Source organism: Parambassis ranga, chromosome 17 (assembly GCF_900634625.1).
Source record: "Parambassis ranga chromosome 17, fParRan2.1, whole genome shotgun sequence".
Classification (NCBI taxonomy): Eukaryota; Metazoa; Chordata; class Actinopteri; family Ambassidae; genus Parambassis; species Parambassis ranga.
In genome coordinates this window covers 4,729,293-4,749,011 of record NC_041037.1, presented here as the reverse complement: position 1 = coordinate 4,749,011, position 19,719 = coordinate 4,729,293, and the positions used below count along the sequence as shown (strand labels likewise).

The window sequence follows — 19,719 nt, the reverse complement described above, 5'->3', positions numbered from 1 at the left end:
AGCATGCGCGGTGCATAATTATGCAAATGAGCTACACTGTCAGGCGTTAAACAGCTCTGCAATGTTTCTCCCCCTCCTGTGGCTGCAGAAGGTAAGTGTGTCTGTATGGCACCACTGCAGCCAACACACACAACCCATTTTCTCTAGAATAAGCTTGTCCTCCACATAAACTGAACAGAAAAAACATCCAGAGTAAAAGAAAAATATACAAAATGTACAAAAATACACAATACTGGAGAGTACATGTTGATATATTGCTCAGTGAAAAGTGTGCAGTACAAGGTAAAATGACGAAAGCATTGCAGGAATTGCAGGATATGAGCATTAATGTCACATTTTAGTGCTAAATCAGTCCTGAATATTTTGCACAAAAGTCCAAGGTCCACAGGATGTTTTACATATTTAATATAATGACCTTTAATCCTTCTACCAGGACTGTGTGGGGCATTTAGCAGTCACATGAAGTGAGAACATTATATCTTCTCACTTCATCCAAAGCAGCCACATGGAGACATGCAGCAGGTCGATGGCTCTTCATTGGTCTGGTATCTTCCGGACTCGGGCTGGTCTCTGCACTCTGCTATAAAGGTCTGAAGCTGGGACACCGGTTTCTTGTCTTGCTGTTGATGCTGGAAAACAACCAAAAAAATAAGACACACAAGTTTAAGGATAGAGATAAGATCAGTGTATCTGTAGGGATGACTGACCTTGATGGTCTCGTAGGTGTCAGTGATGACAGCAATGAACAAGCTGAGCACCATGTAGATGAAGAGGGAGATGAAGGAGTAGAGGTAGAGCCTGCTGAAAAACCACACCATGTAGCTCTTGTCTCTCATCTTCATGAAGGTGCCGTACATGTCGTCTCCGTTTACAAGAGAGAAGAGGCACTCGGTCACCTTGTCAAGTGTTCGAAACTGAAAGAAAGTCCGCCAGAACTGTGCATCAGAATTCATTAAATGACACTTGAAATGAACTGATGATAACTGTCATACCTTCTCATGGTAAGGTCCGAGGACAATCCAGCCGCAGAAGCAGTAACCAAAGTAGATCATGGCCGCACAACAGCAGAAACGCATCACATTTGGCAACGCAGCCCTTAGGGTTAAGATTAAGATCTAAAAAGAAATAGAGAATTAAACATTCCTCTGGTATTTTCTTTTTATGGTCAATATTTTTTAAAAACAAAAATCAGTGCTTACATTGTATTTCTTGAAGAAACCAAGGTAACGAATCACACCGACCCAGGCAAGCATGGTGGCTGTTCCCAGCAAGATGCTACACACGTCGTAGGTGGTCAGGAACTGAAAGAAATGATCTCACAGCCAGTGCAAAGACATATGAGGAATGGTTTATTTCATAAAAAGCACAAACACACAAACCTTTGTTTGTATACCAATTTTCAGGCCTGATCCTGCAATGGTCAGTGTGTCGCTCACGATGATCAGGATGTACCAGCCATTCACAAACTCCATGCGATCTGACCAGGTCACAATTTTGTTGTAGTAGGCATGGAAGAATATGTTGAACTTCTGCACAATAGAAAATGCATACCAGTTAAACAAATACAAAAAGGTGGGGACCTGTTCAATGATCTTATCGTCTGATCAGGGACAAAAAAGGCCTTTAAAAGTTTAACTACTGTTAATTTTTTCCTGCACCTTCAAGGGTTAGGGTACTCCCATTTTGAGATTACAATATCATATATGTTCTCTGGTCTTCATTAATTCAGTATTTTATAACTGAACAGTGATGATAAAGGTTGTGTTTATGGGTACATCACGCTGTAACTTACAAACTGGAGTTGGACGCCGTTGATGATGGATCGCATGCAGAGGATCAGGGAGGTGATGCAGGCGAGGATGACCACAGAATCAAACAGCAAAAGGAGACTGTCGCCCTTTCCAGCTTCAAACCAGAGCAACATGGTCCAGGTTAGTTGTTACCACTGCTCCCCCTGCTGGGTCTCATAGAGATTCAGTTCTCTGACTTTGTAATAAAACACTTACAGCTGCCTTCCACATTCCAGTCTCTGCATTCATATATTTTGACATCATTTTCAACATCCACCTTTATCTTTCCACTGTGTGCATGATTGTCAAATATTATCTGTGTAAAAACAAAGATTTTTGTCTTGTTTTTTTTCACAGAATATGTTTGAATATGAGAATCAGAATATGCATATTTTCAGTTGTATACCAACCGTTATATGGAAGTCATAACAGTCGGGTAGCTCATGGTGCCGCACAGTCTGCAGATTGATGGTTTTCAGACTGAGGTAGATGTTCACTGACAGCAGCCTGGACACACACAAACATATTAGCAGACAGAAATCTTATCATCTGGAATGGAACCAGTAGGTTCAGTTTAGTCACCTTTTAAAATCTAAGGAGAAGTTAACATGAGTCGCCACACTGCTGTTTTCCAACCACTGCGAAGGGTATATGGACACACATTCTGTAAGGAAGAAATACAGACAACAGGCCTCATTCACAAACAGTGCGTGTACGCACGGCGCTGTGCTTCAACTCTGCATACGATCGTTTGATGCACAAATCTGCATCAATAGTTTCTGACCCAAATTTGTTCTTACTCTGCGAACAAATTTAAAACTACATACAAATGTGGAAGGCCGAACTGACTTAGAAAATGCACACATACCTTTAAGTTCATGCAGAGCATATAAAACCACATTCATTAAAAAGAGATTTTAAAATCATTCCTTTACTAATATAATGACCAAATGTATAAAACAACCATGAAATTGCCACACTTTAACCTTCATTTCATTGACATATTCCATGAAAGGATATTTGTCCAAATATTGCTGCTAGGTGGTGGTGAGTACAACAATGGCCGGTGCGCACTTGTCATGAATCCCATAGTGATTTTGCCTTTATGAAGATTTTGCCTATAGGAGTGCAAGCTTCCTCTTTCCATGTCACAAGTAACTGAGCCTATTTTCCATTCTTGGCATGAATCAGCTTCCACAAATATAATAAAATGAACACATTTGACTTGTTTGTGATTTCTACCTTTATCAACGTGGGGATCAATGTTGAAGGTATCATTTTCAGGATCAATGCTGCTCTTTTTGTAAAACACTTGACAGACGGACAGAGGAGTGTACTCGCCAGCAACATTCTCATAGGCCAGGTTACCTACAGTCAGGTTCTGGAGGTTGGTATACTGGGAACAAGAATGAATGTTTAAAGAATGACATTCTACAGAAAATGACGTGCGATTACATAAACAGTCAGTACCCTGTTGATGATGTAGTAGATGTGATCATACACGTCTGCTTTTGTGTAAAGTGCGTAACTCCCCAGTCGGTGGTCCTTGTATCCTTTGAGGAATAGATGTCTGAATGCCATCAGATTTTCATCTTTGAAGGTGACCATCATTTCATTGCTGAGGCCAAAAGACACCAACTGACAGAAAAAGTCACCCATGATGAGACAAACACAGATTCTTAAAGAAATGTAAACAACAACAGAGGATTAAAAAAAAGTTACCTGAACCGTGATAATGGCGATTTTCAGAATTTGAAGCATCAGCTTCCATGGTTTGCGACCCCTGGCTTTGTACTTCTCGCAGGGGTTCATAAAGAAGTATTTGAGCCTCCGCCTGAAATCCTCCACCTCCTTCAACTCCAGAGCGTGAGTGCTGCATCTGCAGTGACCGTTGGACCTCCTCTCCTCTGACCCTCTCTGTCCAGACAACAGCGGCTCTGTGTCCTCCATTACACTGAAGTACAAAAGCAGAGAAGTGTCAAGTTTACCCTGAAATGTTCACTATACATCATTCCATTCATACTGATGTTTATCGAACTGGTTCTCCTGCATATTATTCTGCTGTCACTCCCTCCTGTCCTGTGAAGGGGGCTGAAATGTTCTGCAAATGTGTGATTTGCATCATTTCCCTTCTATTCTATTGTAGGAGAAGCAGCCACAGCAGGGAGCACGAATGAGAAAATAATTGGACAGATGAACGAAATGACTTAACATAAACTATCGTGACTGCAAACGTATTTGCATTTTTACAACTTGGAAATATTATGTGAAGCAGACAGTGTGTAATAATGAATGATTTACCTGCTGACACCTGCCTCGGCCTGCACCAGTGATCCACAAAGTAGTCGGTCTTAACACTCTGGGCTTCTCTGCAATGGACTGGTGCAGACTGTCAACACAGCAGCTGTCACCACAATAACAGTCATCCCCATGCGTCATTTTCCAACCTTCCATATACAAAAATAGAGTGCTCCCAAATACAAAAGCTCTGAAAGTTTATAAAAAAAATCACATCACTTTAGCAGTCTGTCAAATTTGAAATCATCAATTAACACTGAATTAGAGCTGTCGACAGTTAATCTGTGCAGCAAATTCCACCACACTGTCACCAAAAGGGAAAAGGTGTCTGCATGCTTTTGTGTATCAGCCAAAGTTTTCTTTCTTTCTAATTCCAACGTGTAAGATCACTGTAGTGCAGCCCAATAAACACGAAATCAGAAACATCCTTGCACAGAATGTTATATTCATAAAACAAGATAATTCAAGTCAACAGATGTGTCTCTACCAAAAGGAACAGTGTTTTAGTTTTAGTGGCAATGACAGATGATCATCTCTCACTTCACTGTCAGGAGTTGTCGCTGAGGAGTTGTTGCATACTTGTTGCGAACTTCTGAGGATGATGATGTCACAGGGCCAAACATGGACATCGGAGTGTAAGACACAAACTAAACAAACTTGAAAAGAAACAATAAAAAAAACAACCGAACCCAGCTGGGCAGATAAGACCGGAAAGCAAAGAGTGAGTGCGTGCCAGCGGAGTCTTGTTATTAACAGCAACGTCAATGTGTGACCAACATAAAATAACCTCATTTTAATAACTCCAACAAGGCCAACAAGTATGCCAGGACATAAATACATATTGCATTCTGGGAAGAAATGTTGATTTTTTAATTTTCTCTTTTAGTTACACAGTACTGAATTTAATCCTCATGACATGTCTGTCTTGTCCTCCGTTTCAGAAAGTGTGAAGCTCACATGCAGATTCTCCTTGTTCCTCTGAGGAGTTTTATACTTTATTTGTGTAAATACACTTATAGTTAAACATCTGAAGAATAAAACATGTATATAGTTTGAAAACTGAGGTCTCACATCAGTATTAAAACATTTACCCTTGCCCCAGTGAGAAAATGTCCCCCCTTAATTGGTAGAGTGTAACATGTAGTATAACCCATATGCAGAAACCTCTCACAGTTTGCCTAATCAGAGGCAAGAACAAGAGACAATAAGAGCCGAATTCTTTTAGCCGCATTAGAACTGTCTTTTTGAGATGTGAATTTATTTAAAAGATGTTCCTGGGTGACGGAGTGAGCGAGCGGGACCGAAGAGGCTGGAAATTTGGGTCCGATCCGCTGCTGGGGCACCCGGCTGCTGTGGTATCTATACTGGGTTCGACCATCACCTCATCTGGCAGTGGAGGAGCTCCCGGGTCTCCAGGCCTCAAGAGGCTGGAGGAGGTTGTAGAGGAGGTCGTGGAGGAGGTTGTGGAGGAAGCTGCAGCGATGCTGGCAGCAGTATCTCCGTCTTTCTGTATAGAAGGCAGATTGAGCGAGCCTTGTATGTCTGAAGTAGAGGGGCTGCGCTCTCCATCTGGGTGGAAAAGCAGAGTGGAGTTGTTGGAAAAGGAGTTGGGGAGGTCAGTGGTTGTGCTTGGAGTGCTGAGAGAACAAACAGATGAGGAACTGGAGGCAGCAGCTGCTGAAATTGTGAAAGAAAAACAAAAATGAACATGTTATCCAGCAGATTCGAACAACAGAAAGACTGTAGAGTGGCCTACTAACCTCTGAGGGACTCAAGCTTTTCATTCTTGGCCTTTTGCACCTCATCTGTGATCTTAGTGATGATAAAGTTTTGTGAGCGCATCTCCCGGATGGAATCAATCAGGGCGTCCAGGCCGCGGGGGTTATCGATTAGACAGTCCAACAGCATGGCCGTCCTCTTGGTCTGTGTGGTCCTGCAGCTGATCTCCTCTGCGTCGTCTCTGGTCAGGATCCTGCGAGAGCGGAGGAAGTCCAGGTGCCGATCAGCTCTGATCTTGTCGCAGAGGTAGTACCTCAGTTTGGTCAGCACCTGGAGATGGAGGAGGGGCAGAGAGAGAGAACTATATGAAGGCCCTGAAAGGAGGGGTCTGACTACTGAGCTCACTTGTATGGCTCTGTTCACCACCTCACAAAGTCACTTCTATGTCCATGTTTACAAAAAAGAAAAATGTATTAAGCCTCCATGCTTGTTGCATTGTAGTAAGATTTACACCACAGGGTGTTTATATGGGTACAGACAGGGTGTGGTGGGCTATTTCCTCCTTTAACTAGGGATCAAATATTCAATCAATACATCTATTTCCAAATGTTGCACCTTATCAGGAGGCTGTGTATTTGGATACACTGGGTTTGGCTTAATTATGATACTCACGTCTTTTTTAATCTCTGCCATGTCCTCTTCATTGAGCTGAGGACCATCCATCCTCTCACACGCGAAGTGAAAAAATCCAGGTGTTCCGGGTGACGAACGGCGGCTAAAATAACTTAATGCGTTTGCAATAGTAACGAAACTGCATCAATTAATTGTCTGTGGGCATTAAAGGATGCGACACATGAGTGTTCTGTCGTTAAAAAGGTCGCGTATCCACTGTCCATTCAACTTTTGTGTATCAAGAACAGAAAAAAAATCCCCGGACTTCCTGATTCTGCCGTCACCAAGAGACGAGAGAGAAAAAGAGAAGTTCAAACTGCAGAGGCGTCACTTTCACACGCGGAGTTAGTTCAGGTTACTACATACAAACAAAGAAGTATATTTTTTACGCTAAATATCAGCTCATCGTACCAGAAAGAGTCTAAAGTCTCCAACTTTCTTTGCCTTGCTGCTAAACGTCTTCTTGAACTTTGCTGACGCACTGTTCCCGTAAACTCCTCTGGGTGGCACTGTTTGGCCACGTCACGTAACCGTATGTACGTACCGGTAAATATTTCTCAGTGTTTAAAAAGTAGATTTTATAGTTACATTATGCAATCATCTCCAGTGGTCATTGTAAAAAAAAGAAAGTACATCTTATTTAAATTCTATAATAATCATAATAATAATTTAGGATTAGGTAAATATAACCTCAGATGAACAACTGACCACAAAGGTTGACGAGCAACGAGAGAAAGTCAATAATTTAGAGCAGGAATAAAACTTCCTCTGCCATAGGGGAATTCAACTTTGACCTCCAGTGGTCAGTCATTCCTCTCAGCCACAGCACCAGCTTCACTTACACAGCCATAGGTCAGGTCTGGGTCACTGACTTGCAAATGTTTGCAATCCCTGTCTTAATCTAAAAGTATTCTCACCTCCACAAAGTGCAGGACACACCAGCACAGCCTATTCACCTCAGTCACAGCCTGTTTATGGCCAAACATTGAGATAGTATAACACTCAATACATCACATGTAATAATGCAGAATAAAGTTATGATCACTGATATAGATCATGGAACATTGTGTGGATGAATGAACGAGGACAGATCTCTCAACACTCACAAATAATGAGAAAATAACAAATTGCAGAATCAAAACAAAGAGTGTGTGTGTGAGACCCCCTCATTCAATCGTCTTTGCAGCTGAATCTTTGAAGGCAGTGTTGGCCCCTACCGGCCAACAGCAGTATTACACCTCAAGCAACTTCCGCTTTGGCCACATTTCTGAGCCCTGGTCTGGTTACATTCGACAGCTTCACTGAACCATCCCCGTCTCCGCCGCATCACACACAATTACACACACACACACACACAGCTCCGGAAAGTGTGAGAGACTGCACCGAAAGAACAATGGGAGTGGACGTTGAAACCATTAGACCCGGCGACGGTGAGTGTTTTTTGTTTTTTCAAATGAAGCCACCGATTAAATGTTGTGTTTCCTTTTTAAAAACATGTGGGTTTAATTCATATTTCCTCCATTCAGGACATTCTTATCCACAGAAAGGACAGACCGTCACCGTACACTACGTTGGTGAGACCCGTTTCATCTCACACTAACCAAAGCCTGCTTTCTTTATTCACTTTATCTTCACATAAAAATACACAAACACGGTGTGGGTCGAAGATTTAACTATAATATCACATTTGATTAATACGCCGAGAGATGTGTGCTACACTCCTATGCTAACGCTATAGCTAGCTTACGCTTAGCTTAGCACAAAGCCTGTACATTATGTGGGCGAATAGCTTTGCTGTGCCCAAATGGGTATCAACATCTTCACATACACATCTTAGTTTATCATTTATTGTTTACAAAATTACAGTTTAAAAGCACTAAACTTGAGCTAGGCTAGGTAGCGGCTTTCCCGTATTTGTAACGCTAAGCTAAACCATGCTAACGTTAGCCTGACAGCTGACATGTGGGTGTCCCATAACGGCTAGGAGCGTGTTGATGGAGATTCTCAGTCATCCAAGTCATTTTCATTCAGAAGGTTGAAGCACGGCATCTGGACGTTTCGCTGCTCCTCCGAGCAGCTCGGTGAAGCAGCTTCAGAACCATAACGGTTAGGACAAATGCAGCGTTCTGTGTAGTATGGTAGTATCCGCCCCTAAATCACTGCACTATGTAACACACCTCACTCACAGTGGTTTGTGTATTTGAGTAAGCACTGTGTAGCCACAGAGGGATAACAAACTCCTTTTTTAAATTACTGCTACTCAACAGGAACGCTGACAAATGGGACGAAGTTTGACTCCTCCAGGGATCGAGGAACACCCTTCAAGTTCAAACTGGGAGCTGGTCAGGTCATCCGTGGCTGGGATGAAGGTGTAGCTCAGGTAAGCTAACTATCTGAACTGATTATACGAATCTACAGTCTTCACAGGACTTAACCCTGAGCCACTAGTAGCTGCAGTTAAGCAGATAATCAATACCCACTTAAAGAGATCAGTCTGCAAGTGTGGATAAAATGCAGGTTTGGAAAAGTCTCACCTGGGGTGATTATTTTAAATGTTTCACACTCTCTATTGTGATGAACCATGCAGACAAGGGGGACCTAACACCTTATAAAAACGAATCACACACCATTAAAGCTTTTTACTGTGTTTATATAACTTGAGTCTTCACTGCCTCTACAGATGAGCATCGGCCAGGTGGCCAGGTTGACCTGCTCTCCGGACTATGCGTACGGCAGCAAAGGATACCCACCCATCATCCCTGCAAACTCCACTCTCATTTTTGAAGTGGAGCTTCTGAAATGTGCTTAAACTGAAGGTTTCACTTCTGAATTTTTATGTTTTTCATTCCACCCACGCAGATAACTGCTTTAAAGGTGCTGTCAGAACCATTTATAATCATGACCGAATCATTGTAAAAGGCATTCAAAATTAAAATCCAGCTTGTCATAGGTTTCAATTTCACAGTGTAATTTCTTGTAAGAGAATAAGTATGATTTCTGCCTTCTAATTAGGTTGTTTGAACATCTTTTCTAAATTTCTTGGATTCATTTGGCCTTTGTTCTTGCCTGTTAAAGCATTACTTACAGTTTATTTATGAGACTACTAAAATTAAGCACATAATAATGAAACAAAAGTATGGACACAACCAGATCACTTCAGTAGAAGCATCAACAGCTCAGCACTTTGACACAGTGCACAGAAACGCTGTAAGTTTGTATGTTTGGAAACAGATTCACTTCACCTTCCATTCCTATTTGTTGCCTTTTTGTAGTGCTAGAATCAGACTTTCACACCTGTGTTCCTTAAGCTGAACTCTTCAGGCCTGGTACCAGGTCTAAAGTGTCCTTGTGTTTGTTTTTTTCTTCACTTATCATCCTTTAGAAATAGTCTTATCTGTGGGTTTCACATCCTTGCATTAAAATAGTGTACTGGATAAATACTTGGTTTGTTGTCATATTCTTGTATATTTGTTTGTCATGTGAACATCTTTGGATACAAATCATGAGAGGTCTGTAACAGTGCTCACCCTCCCGTGATCCTCAAACGGCAATTAAAAAACCCTGTAAAGATATAGAGAGAACAGCTACATAAACAAGGTTTACTAGTTGTGGTACATTTACTGACACCGGCCATAAAATACTAGAAAAACAAAGCACATGTTGTCAGGCTGTATACAGAGGTAAATATTATTTGTAATCACCAGTCCTGTTTTTGACTGGATGCCTGCTTTGGTCTATCTGTTGGTGTGTTATCGACTGCCATCTGGTGGAGGGAGTTTAAACTACATAGAGGACAACCGCTGGTGCATTTACGTGCTCTACATAATCTGCAAACACATGTCCAACACTAACGAATAACTGGTAGATAACGCACTCCCTCTAAATATAGAAATACCATAAACTTGACCTTTAACGTAATAACGGAGACGGTCGACGGAAGTCGTAAAATCAGTCAAATACATTCGTAATATTAAGAGAATTAAGTAGTAAAATCCTTCAGCACAGTGTTAATAAAAACTCCAGAATGTTTATCAAGAGTTCATGACGGAGAACAACAGTCAGCTATATTAAATATATTAATTAGTAATTTGTTTTGTTTTGGGCATTGTTTTTCTGGTTTGGCAAAAAAAAAGAAACATGAATAAATATCTTGATAATTCCGACAGTACTTGAATGCAACGTTTCAAAGAGTCCACGCGCTCATCATCATCAGTAGTCCAGTCTTTTGCGGAGTTTAAATTGACGCACTGAAAGTTTGCGGACAAATTGTCTGTTTACCATGGATTTAAACTTCACGTTAGGCTGCACAAAAAGCTAACCTCGCGCCGTCTGCGTTTTTTTTCTTGAATTTCGTAGTTTCTTTTAAATTACTGCGGTAGTTTATCAGATAATTTTCGCTCTGACGTTGGATACATTAGAGGAATTATGGCGAAGACGGTTGTCATCTTTACATGTCTGGTCATTGTACAACAGTTTCAGAAAAGCTTCATGAAGTTAAAGTCTGCTAACGGTAAGTCATTAAAAATCATCCACAGTAAGAGAACAGAAAATAGGTGTGCGCTAAACTTTTATGTTCTTAAAAGTTGGAGCAAGCTAGCTATGCGCCGTTAATGCTAATGTTAATGCTAATTGGCCATGTATAGGCAGCCCGTTTTTGTGTTATTCTTCTGTATTGATATTGCGAATGATGGTTTATAAACATTCAAATTTTAATTCGTGTAATTATAATACTACAATATGCAAAAACAAACATTTAAACAAGCGATTTAAATTAGGCTTTAACGCTTTAGAATCTTCGTTTTGGGGGTTCAGGCTAATGGAAGGTGTAATCAGGCTCAGGTGTGTTGCAGCTGCTTTGTTTGACAAAGGCACTCTGCGGTATGTGGCTCAAAAGGCTACATCAACAGCAACTGGTGAGCCAAATGTGAGTTTTTTTAAACAAAATATTGTAATTAATTCTGGCACAGTAGCATCTCATGACATTTGCATTAGCAGTTTTAAGTAAAACTACTTCTAAAATTACTAGACTCTGCCCAAGTCGCACTTGCATGCAGGTAAGAGACCCTAGCAGCCACCGTGGGCCACCATGTGACAGATATATAGACACACCACCCACTGCCTGGCCGGCCTCACACGCCTGATCCTGGATGCTGGTGTGAGGAATGTGAAGCATGTTTTCACTCTCCACTGTGAAGAGAAAAATTTGGATGTACTGTTGTCACTGGAAAGGGAAGAATGACCACAGATGTTTGCCACATGGCAGCAGCTCAGGGTTTGTTTACGTCCAGCTGCATGTGAGAAGATGCTGTAGGAGCTGGTTTATTCACCACACAGACACTCGCTTCTAGTCATTCATTGCAGCTACACTTGCTATGTTAGGAGTGTCTCTCATTATGTCATTAAAATAATGCAACATGGCTGTAAATTGAAGCTTAAACAGTAACGTAAATACAACCAAAAACTGTGGTGCATTTTCCAAAAAGTGTTTTTTGAATTTTATGAATAACAGACCTGAAAAAAGAGCCATGAAGATTAGGCTAAGGTTGAGAACAAATTAGATAAAATTTTTTAAAAAAATAAAAAAAAATAAAATAAGAAATAAGAAAAAATAACGTAAAGTAACTGACATAAATATGGATCATAAACACAAAAATGCAACATAATATAAAACATTTATGTAAAAATGGGTTTTATGAGGTGATTTAAATAAAATCACAGATTCTGTGAACCTTCAATTTTATGGAATGATTTAGGAGGGAAACTTTGCTGAATATGTCAAAGCTTATTTGTCCCAAACCTTTTAATCCTCTTTGATTCTTAAGGCCTTCCTGGCATAAAGAGGCCGTCTCCTTCAGAGGGAAAGCAGACATATGAGTTCGCTGAGGACCATGATCATCTCAGAGAACGGAGGTGGGCGGATAAGAGGGCTCACTACAAAAACCAGCATCAGCCAGAGGAGGCAGATCCTCACCTACTGATGGAGGAGGGACACGATAATTCAACACAGATCGTAGTAAGGTTATTCTACAGCAAGAGTTAAAAGTAAACATTGAATTCAAGCTTACTTTGTAAGTATTATATGATTGATGTATGGTCGTTGTAGGACATCGATCACACTTATTACACATCTAAAATCTACTGCCCTGGAGACGCAGCTGGTAAAGATCTGTGGGTGAACATCGATGAGATGGAGGAGGACAAGTGGAAAGTCCGACACTTCCTGTCCAACACATACAGACACTCTGAGGTAAAACAAATAGCAGCCAATGATTTATAAATGAACTGACAATAATACTTATAATACTGCTCAGTGGGCCTTGGCCATCCCTTATCACACAGTTAATGTGGTTTGTCTTTGTGTATTTCCAGAGAGTGAACCTTTCCTTTGACTTTCCTTTTTATGGCCATTTACTTAAAGAGATCACAGTTGCAACAGGAGGTGAGTCTGTAACCAAACTCTGTTTTTGTGACTCTGCTGTTGTTGTTGAATTTTAGGGTATTAGTGGTATAGAGAGTGTGCTAAAAGCATTGATGGTATAATCTGCACATCGTCTGCCAGGTTTCATTTACACAGGAGATATCATCCACCGGATGCTCACAGCCACTCAGTACATTGCTCCTTTGATGGCGAACTTTGACCCAAGCTTGTCCAAAAACTCCTCTGTCTTTTACTTTGATAATGGTAGGACATGTTAACCGCTTTACAGCTGTAATTTACAGCTTAATGGGCCTACTAGAGAATTTTTATGACAGAATATATGTGATGTTTATATATGTTCCTGTCCTACTTTCAGGCACTGCATTGGTGGTTCAGTGGAACCGCATTCGCCTCCAGCACATCAGTCTGGGAAGCTTCACCTTCCAAGCTGTTCTGCACAGTGATGGACGAATTGTCTTTGCCTACAAAGAGGTAACTCTTTTTCTATTTCTTTAATGCCCTTTTCACGTGAAATACATTTTTTTTAATCTTTTTTATTTCATAGATTCCTATCGACATCAGTGACATCAGCTGTGAGAGTCATCCTGTCAAAGTGGGCTTGTCGGACGCTTTTGTGGTTCTACATGAGATAGTACAGATTCCTAGTGAGTGTCAGGTTTGTTCTGAACTTGAATGTTTGTGAATATCTTTTAGCACTATTGTTGACAACCTTACATCTTCTCTTGGATGCTTCAGATGTCCGTCGGAGAACCATCTATGAGTATCACAAAGTCGACATCCTAAAGTCAAAAATCTCCAACTCTACAGCTGTGGAGATGCTTCCTCTGCCGAGTAAGGCATGCCTCTTTAATAACTGTAATAGTGGCAGTAGTGAGGTTTAGCTCTCTACTGCTCTGTAAAAGTGCATTCCAGTTTTATTTACAGAAGGCAAAGCCGTTTCTTCCTCCTCATTCTTCTTCACTGCTTTCTTTATTCTCAGCATGTCTGCAGTTTTCCAGCTGTGGCCCATGTGTCACTTCTCAGATTGGCTTTAACTGCAGTTGGTGCAGTCGGCTACAAAGGTAAACTGGAAAAGCGTTTGGTTGCCAAATTGCTCTGTCTCTAGTTTTGGAGCTGTATTCTTTGAAAGCTACATTTGACGACACATTCAAATTCGGACATTGATTATGTCCTATTTTCTTGTAGCAAAGGTAGATATATAGATTGATCCCCAAGGGGAAATTCAGGGTAGCAAAGAATGCAACATTCTTTTCGTTCCACATATCCTAAAAAAATTACAGGATATTTCTTCTAGTTTGCATAAAAGAATTTTGGTAATTCATTCCAATAAAACTGTAAACTAAGCTGCATATAATGATAATGTTGTTGCACCTTTGATACTGCACTTTTTGTGTTTCTGGAGGGAAAGCTTTAACAAAATGAATAATTTTATATTGTATATACGGTAAATTCTTTCCATCTCAGATGCTCCAGTGGATTTGATCGTAACCGCCAGGACTGGGTGGATCTTGGCTGTCCTGATGAGGTTCTCCTCATTTTTTTTTTGCTTTTTAATAAACTGCAGAAATTGTAACCGAGTTCAAATGTTGATTTTTTTGCTTTGTAGCGACGGGATTCTCGTTGTCTCCGGATGACTGATGTCACTAATGCCACATCACACCATGTAATGCGCTCAACCACTCCTGCTACAGTGACTGCAGAGCAGACCTCTGGCATGACCTCCACTCTTCTCAGCAAGACCTACAGTGTCACCAACCCCTCAACACACACCAGCACCAACAGAACAATACCAAGCCCACAGCCTCCGACCAGCAAATCTGCAGACGGTAAACACAAATGCTTCATCTATGCTTCATCTATAGCAACAGTGATAACAGCAGGCAAGGACTGTCTTTTGTTGGTTTCATGTTAGGTCGTACCTCAGGACAGATCCAGCTCAGGCCAGACATGATTATAGCCTCATGATTTAGTGTTTGTTGTTGTTGTTCCGCAGTATCCATGCCCTGTGTGTTCTGTAATGTCAGACAGTATGAGGGTCAACTGGTCAGCTATTTCCCAGCCCTCTGTTAGCTCATAGCTGAGTCTATACAGCGCCATGTTAAATACTGCATGGTGTCCTCAGCTGCTGAAGGATGACTCAATGTATGTGCATCACTCACATCCAGGGCTGTGCAGAGACCTTTGGAGGGGCAGGTGCTCAAAGTGAAAATGGGGCACAGGGAGCACGAATTTAAAACAGCATAGTAACATACCGTACAATATAACTGGTTGAATCGCAGCAACCCATATTCATTAAGAATGTAAAATGATAAATTAAATCTCTCTGATGCACTTTGCCCATGAAAACAGAAACAAAAAGAAGCCTGACATACTTTTGCACGCTGTGTGTGGTTAACTAGCGGCTATAACTTGTGAGAGGTGTGTGCAGAGTCAGACGACACATAGGATGCTCACTTCACTTTGTCAGTCATCTTGCAAGAACACACCTTGCAGAAACAAATCCTGCTGCAAAACCGGCTCACCGGACCAGCTTTTTTTTTCCTTCGGTTTCGCAACCAGCAGTGGCTGACCATCTCTAGCAGCTTAGCAGAGCTTAGCTATAGGGCACGTGAGGGCACGTCGTGGATCATGTGGCCGACCAACGTAGATCTAAATTATTTAGGGCCATACAGACTGACTTTCACATGCAGTAACACTAACTTTTTTTTCCAAAATAACACGCCATGTTATTTTTCGTTTCTCAGGTGATACACAGATTTCTTTGCACGTCAATAAAACACGTAAGTTGTTTTAATGTTTTCACCTGTTCCATGCATCCTTTAAGCTTTTTGTTACATTCTGGCATCTATAATCCGCTGTGTGTGAATGTTTATGTACTTACATCATCCAGATTGTTCTGATGTCTCAGGTTTTCATTATTTGTACAGCAGCAGGTGAGGAGAACACAGAGGAGAGTGATGAGCAGCTACAGATTGGTCTCCTGACGGGGATCGTCATAGTGATGGTTGTCATGGTTGCAGCCATCTTCACGTCCATCTACATGTACAACCACCCCACCTCCACTGCCAGCCTCTTTTTCATAGAGGTGAGTGTATCAGCAAAGATCTTCAAATTACTCCCCTTATACATTATATATGTACAATTAGAGTACAATAAGAGGCACTTATTGTAAAAATGTTTCTGAAAAGCCGCCTGTGGCCATCACCATGTTGAGAGCAACTTAGTTCACCCACACCGTCCAAACAGTCAACACCCACCTGTGAACTACAGCAGTCGTACTCTGATTCTGTGATATTTTAAGTATAAATATAATGAAAAAACTCACCCCTGCTTCAGCTGTCATGAAAAAGGACGTTGGGGGTTTTAACATAGGGTTTCACATGGCTGTTATTTCTCAGCCCAACACGCTGCTGCTTGGTATAGATCAGTGGTTCTTAATTATTTACCGTCATGGCCCCCTCAGAGGACAGACATTTTGTGGCATCTATGAGCGGGGCTGTAGCTGCAGCGCAGACTATTTTCACCCGACATTTTGTCCTTCTTACTTCATCAGCTTTCATTTTGTGCTTTTTGAACATCTCGACATAGTATTTTTAGATTTAGTTCCCAGATTGCTCAGCAATTGCTGCACGATGTCAGTGAGCATTTGAAACTAGATACTTTGTGTTAAAGTGTCTTTTGGATCCTCACAGCGACGCCCCACTCGCTGGCCAGTCATGAAGTTCAGACGAGGCTCTGGTCGTCCTTCATACGCTGAGGTGGAGGCTCCCGATCAGGACAAAGACGGCACAGTTGTTATCGACCCCAAACAGTCTTTTGTGATCTCAAACAGAAGAGAGAGCGAGCAGAAAGAGGGATTCATAGTTCCTGATCAGAGGGAGCGCTTCCTTTGCTCAGAGTCCTCCTGACCAAAAACATCGTATCCCAGGATGCTTTGGGACAGAGCTGGTTCTCTCTGTGAGTTTGCATTTCTTCCTTGAATGTCTTTTTCTTCTGTAGCTGTTGCACATGTTCACTTTAAGGACAAACGCTGAGCATTCAGGTCACAAGGACATTGGACAGATTTTTAAACTCTCTGATGTGTACAGGGAAAAATTATTTTTTTACTCTGCTCAGGTTGCTCACTCATGTTTACTGCAGTATCAAATGCAAGCGGCCACTGGTGAATGTTTTGAAAGAGTTTCTCTCAAAGACAGTCTCTATTTTCTTGACCTGTCCTTCCCACACCTTCTTCACAAAGAGGAATGTCATATTTGGGTGTCATTTCCTCATCTCAAAAATACGGACTAAATTCCTCACCATTACACCCACCTTCATCTAAAGGGGCAAACAGGGTGCGCAGTGTTTTCAGCCTTGTTTATATCAGTCTTCGGCAAAAGTTTGCCTTCTTGTTGTCTGCAGAGAACAGCATTTACTGACTACTTTGCTGTATAGTATAACATAAACAACCATGGACGAATATAAGTATTATCTATTTTTACATTTTTATGAATAATTTCAGACATGATACAGTATCAAGACATGTTTCTAACATGCTATAATTGCTCCAATGTATGTGTAATCTGTATATTTCATATATAGTACAACAGTCACTGTACACTATTTATTAAGTTTCTATAACTTAAGCAGACAATAGTGTTAAAATATTGTCTAGAAAAATCAAAACATGATTTTTTGCATACTTGCTGTGTAATTTTCAGTTTTTTACATGCTACTTTTTAACCTGATTCATCAGTGCTGATACATTTTTTTTTTTTTTAGAAATCAACTAGAGATTAACTTTAAAAATACCATCTGCTTTACATTTCTGATAAAACAATCCACGATTGAATCACTTTGTCTGCATTATCTGTGACGTACAACACAAATTACACATTACACTGGTATCTCATAATATCTGATGTGTTTGTAGTGTGGAATTAAATTAAGGCAAATGGTGTCTGAATGGATGATGTGTGACTGGTTTGTCGGCTGCAGAGTGAAGGGGTCAAGGCACTGCTGTGTTGGTGGTACTGCTTCTAGTTCAGGTCTCTTTTTCTTCTAAGACAGAATAAACAAACACAATTTGTCAGTAGATACACACAGTACTGGATTTTGGCATATCAGCCTAATGCTATCTCTATGTGCATGCTCTCTGTTGCCAGGTTAAAAGTGTAACAGCATCATTAAACAGATAGAGCTGTACTCAGCTAAGCTTGTCGTCTGTTTAATATATAGTTACTGTCTGAAGTCACAATGTAAATATACTTTATTTCTTGTTATCATTAAAGCTATGACAGTTTAAGGTAGAATAAGACATTTCTTACAAGTACTGTAGCACCAACAGATGTGTGTTCTGTAAACACACACACATCCTTTGATGTGAAGTGTATTGAATAACACCTTATTGCACCACCTTCAGTCTAAACTGTGTACAGCGAGATGGAAATAAGATGGACAGCTTACCTTTCACTGGTGGTGCAGGTAATCGTCTTCTCTGCTGCCTTGAGGAGTCCAGTGTGGCAGGCTGCAAGAACATACATGTGAAAAAACGTTTAAATAATTTTTGTTCTACCTGTTCTGGTTGTCACATTGTACTAATAATTACAGGTACGGTACCATAACTGGAATAGTTCTGCTCTTAAAGAACCGTGACTGTGGGTCCACATCGAGGCCTGCACACTTCAAAGCAGCAATTCTTGCTGAGATGTCACTGATCTACAGAAGAAACACAATCAAGTACAAGATGGTAGAATCACACTGTTACATGTCAAAGCAAGGACACCAATCAATTCTTTAATCAGGTCTACCCATACAAAACTTAATTTATCTTTAAGGAGTGCACTGATTTTATATTAATATTTTATATTCACCCCCAACTCACCTGCAGCTCAGACTGTTGAACCTTGGCAGCTGCTGCTGCCACTTGTTCCTCGAGGAAGGACAGCTCCATGTCAGAGGTGGAGCTGCAGATTCCCCTGGCACACTCCTCCAGGTCACTTAGCTCCGCCTCCAAACTGTACACAGAACCTGCGGCCATGTACACCTGCAGCAAAACTTTCTCTCAAAACAGAATTGACTGCATTTACTAGACTAAGGAAGCACTAAGGAACCTGAAAACTAGTGAGTAGTCTTAAAAATTGTACCGCATATCTTAAAACTTTATATAATAAGATTATCTATCTGCTGGTAATCCAGTCTTGCTGAATTCTTAAATTCACTGTGAAAAATGTACATAATGCTACTCACATTTTCTTCCATTCTGGAGAACTGTTGGTCCATTTTCTTGGGATCTGTGTTTGGGGGCAGTGTTGTGGTGAAGAGCTGGGTGTCGTCACCCCCCACTCCCTGCAGCAGCTCCTCAGTGGCATTAAGCACCTTCAACACCTCTGTGGTGATGCTGCGCAGAGACACTGCTGAGTACCGCTACAGCACACAACACAGACCGGTGTTATATTTTTCTGTATTTCTGCCACATTGTAATAATGTTTGAATGCTACTAAATTAATAGAAGAGCAGCCCTATATTAACGGAATATCAACAGTGACACTACAAAGTTAGATGCAGGGATGAGTGAAGTGGTCAGTTACAGCAGCACTGAAACTTCAAACAAGTTCCTCCTCACCTGCTCCAGCAGAGTTGATATAAACTCTATTGTATTGCAAAGCTCCATGTCTCTATCCTACAGTTCACAGAAGAGAAGAAAACAGCACATACATGCAGAAGAAAGATGTTAGTAGCACAGTGAGGAATCATTTGAGTGTCTCTGAGGCTTTACTGTGAGCTGGTGTGACTTCTGCTGAATGTTATAACATGAAGTAG

At 41.0% G+C, this 19,719-nt stretch overlaps 5 protein-coding genes across 12 annotated transcripts in view; 2 read left to right on the top strand and 3 right to left on the bottom strand.

Moving 5' to 3' along the window:
• Positions 1-247: 247 nt before the first annotated feature.
• Positions 248-4,169, bottom strand: mcoln3a (mucolipin TRP cation channel 3a). Its single transcript, XM_028427545.1, has 13 exons — positions 4,092-4,169; positions 3,513-3,744; positions 3,261-3,428; positions 3,033-3,186; positions 2,373-2,454; positions 2,201-2,297; positions 2,007-2,106; positions 1,793-1,905; positions 1,380-1,529; positions 1,200-1,301; positions 993-1,115; positions 708-914; positions 248-629 (listed from the first exon to the last, which is right to left on the bottom strand). Exons 2-13 carry the CDS (start codon positions 3,738-3,740, stop codon positions 489-491), a joined length of 1,665 nt encoding a protein of 554 aa, XP_028283346.1. The 5' UTR covers positions 3,741-3,744; positions 4,092-4,169; the 3' UTR covers positions 248-488.
• An 877-nt stretch (positions 4,170-5,046) lies between these two features.
• Positions 5,047-6,971, bottom strand: bcl10 (BCL10 immune signaling adaptor). Of its 2 annotated transcripts, none has more exons than XM_028427546.1 (3): positions 6,480-6,971; positions 5,849-6,137; positions 5,047-5,765 (listed from the first exon to the last, which is right to left on the bottom strand). In XM_028427546.1, exons 1-3 carry the CDS (start codon positions 6,528-6,530, stop codon positions 5,350-5,352), a joined length of 756 nt encoding a protein of 251 aa, XP_028283347.1. In that variant the 5' UTR covers positions 6,531-6,971; the 3' UTR covers positions 5,047-5,349. The 2 variants fall into 2 exon arrangements, with proteins under 2 accessions (XP_028283347.1, XP_028283348.1); XM_028427547.1 differs by having other exon boundaries at positions 5,047-5,762.
• A 779-nt stretch (positions 6,972-7,750) lies between these two features.
• On the top strand, positions 7,751-9,430 carry LOC114449486 (12 kDa FK506-binding protein-like). Its single transcript, XM_028427199.1, has 4 exons — positions 7,751-7,909; positions 8,006-8,053; positions 8,747-8,859; positions 9,160-9,430. Exons 1-4 carry the CDS (start codon positions 7,873-7,875, stop codon positions 9,286-9,288), a joined length of 327 nt encoding a protein of 108 aa, XP_028283000.1. The 5' UTR covers positions 7,751-7,872; the 3' UTR covers positions 9,289-9,430.
• A 1,474-nt stretch (positions 9,431-10,904) lies between these two features.
• On the top strand, positions 10,905-16,826 carry LOC114449638 (plexin domain-containing protein 2-like). Its single transcript, XM_028427451.1, has 14 exons — positions 10,905-10,989; positions 12,302-12,492; positions 12,583-12,726; positions 12,849-12,918; positions 13,039-13,161; positions 13,274-13,389; positions 13,463-13,562; positions 13,654-13,749; positions 13,898-13,979; positions 14,383-14,443; positions 14,525-14,744; positions 14,912-14,961; positions 15,860-16,003; positions 16,611-16,826. Exons 1-14 carry the CDS (start codon positions 10,905-10,907, stop codon positions 16,824-16,826), a joined length of 1,698 nt encoding a protein of 565 aa, XP_028283252.1.
• Positions 16,827-17,572: 746 nt separating this feature from the next.
• The window catches only part of myripa (myosin VIIA and Rab interacting protein a), a 110,403-nt gene continuing 108,256 nt past the window's right edge, over positions 17,573-19,719 (bottom strand). For 6 of the 7 annotated variants that reach the window (XM_028426692.1, XM_028426695.1, XM_028426694.1 and 3 more), the window contains 6 exons: positions 19,523-19,579; positions 19,147-19,323; positions 18,782-18,943; positions 18,517-18,615; positions 18,364-18,424; positions 17,573-17,958 (listed from right to left, as the gene is read on the bottom strand). In XM_028426692.1, coding sequence (XP_028282493.1) covers positions 17,942-17,958; positions 18,364-18,424; positions 18,517-18,615; positions 18,782-18,943; positions 19,147-19,323; positions 19,523-19,579 — 573 coding nt within the window. In that variant the 3' untranslated portion in view covers positions 17,573-17,941. The remainder of the gene's footprint in view (positions 17,959-18,363; positions 18,425-18,516; positions 18,616-18,781; positions 18,944-19,146; positions 19,324-19,522; positions 19,580-19,719) is intronic. The other variant, XM_028426697.1, reaches the window with a different exon arrangement.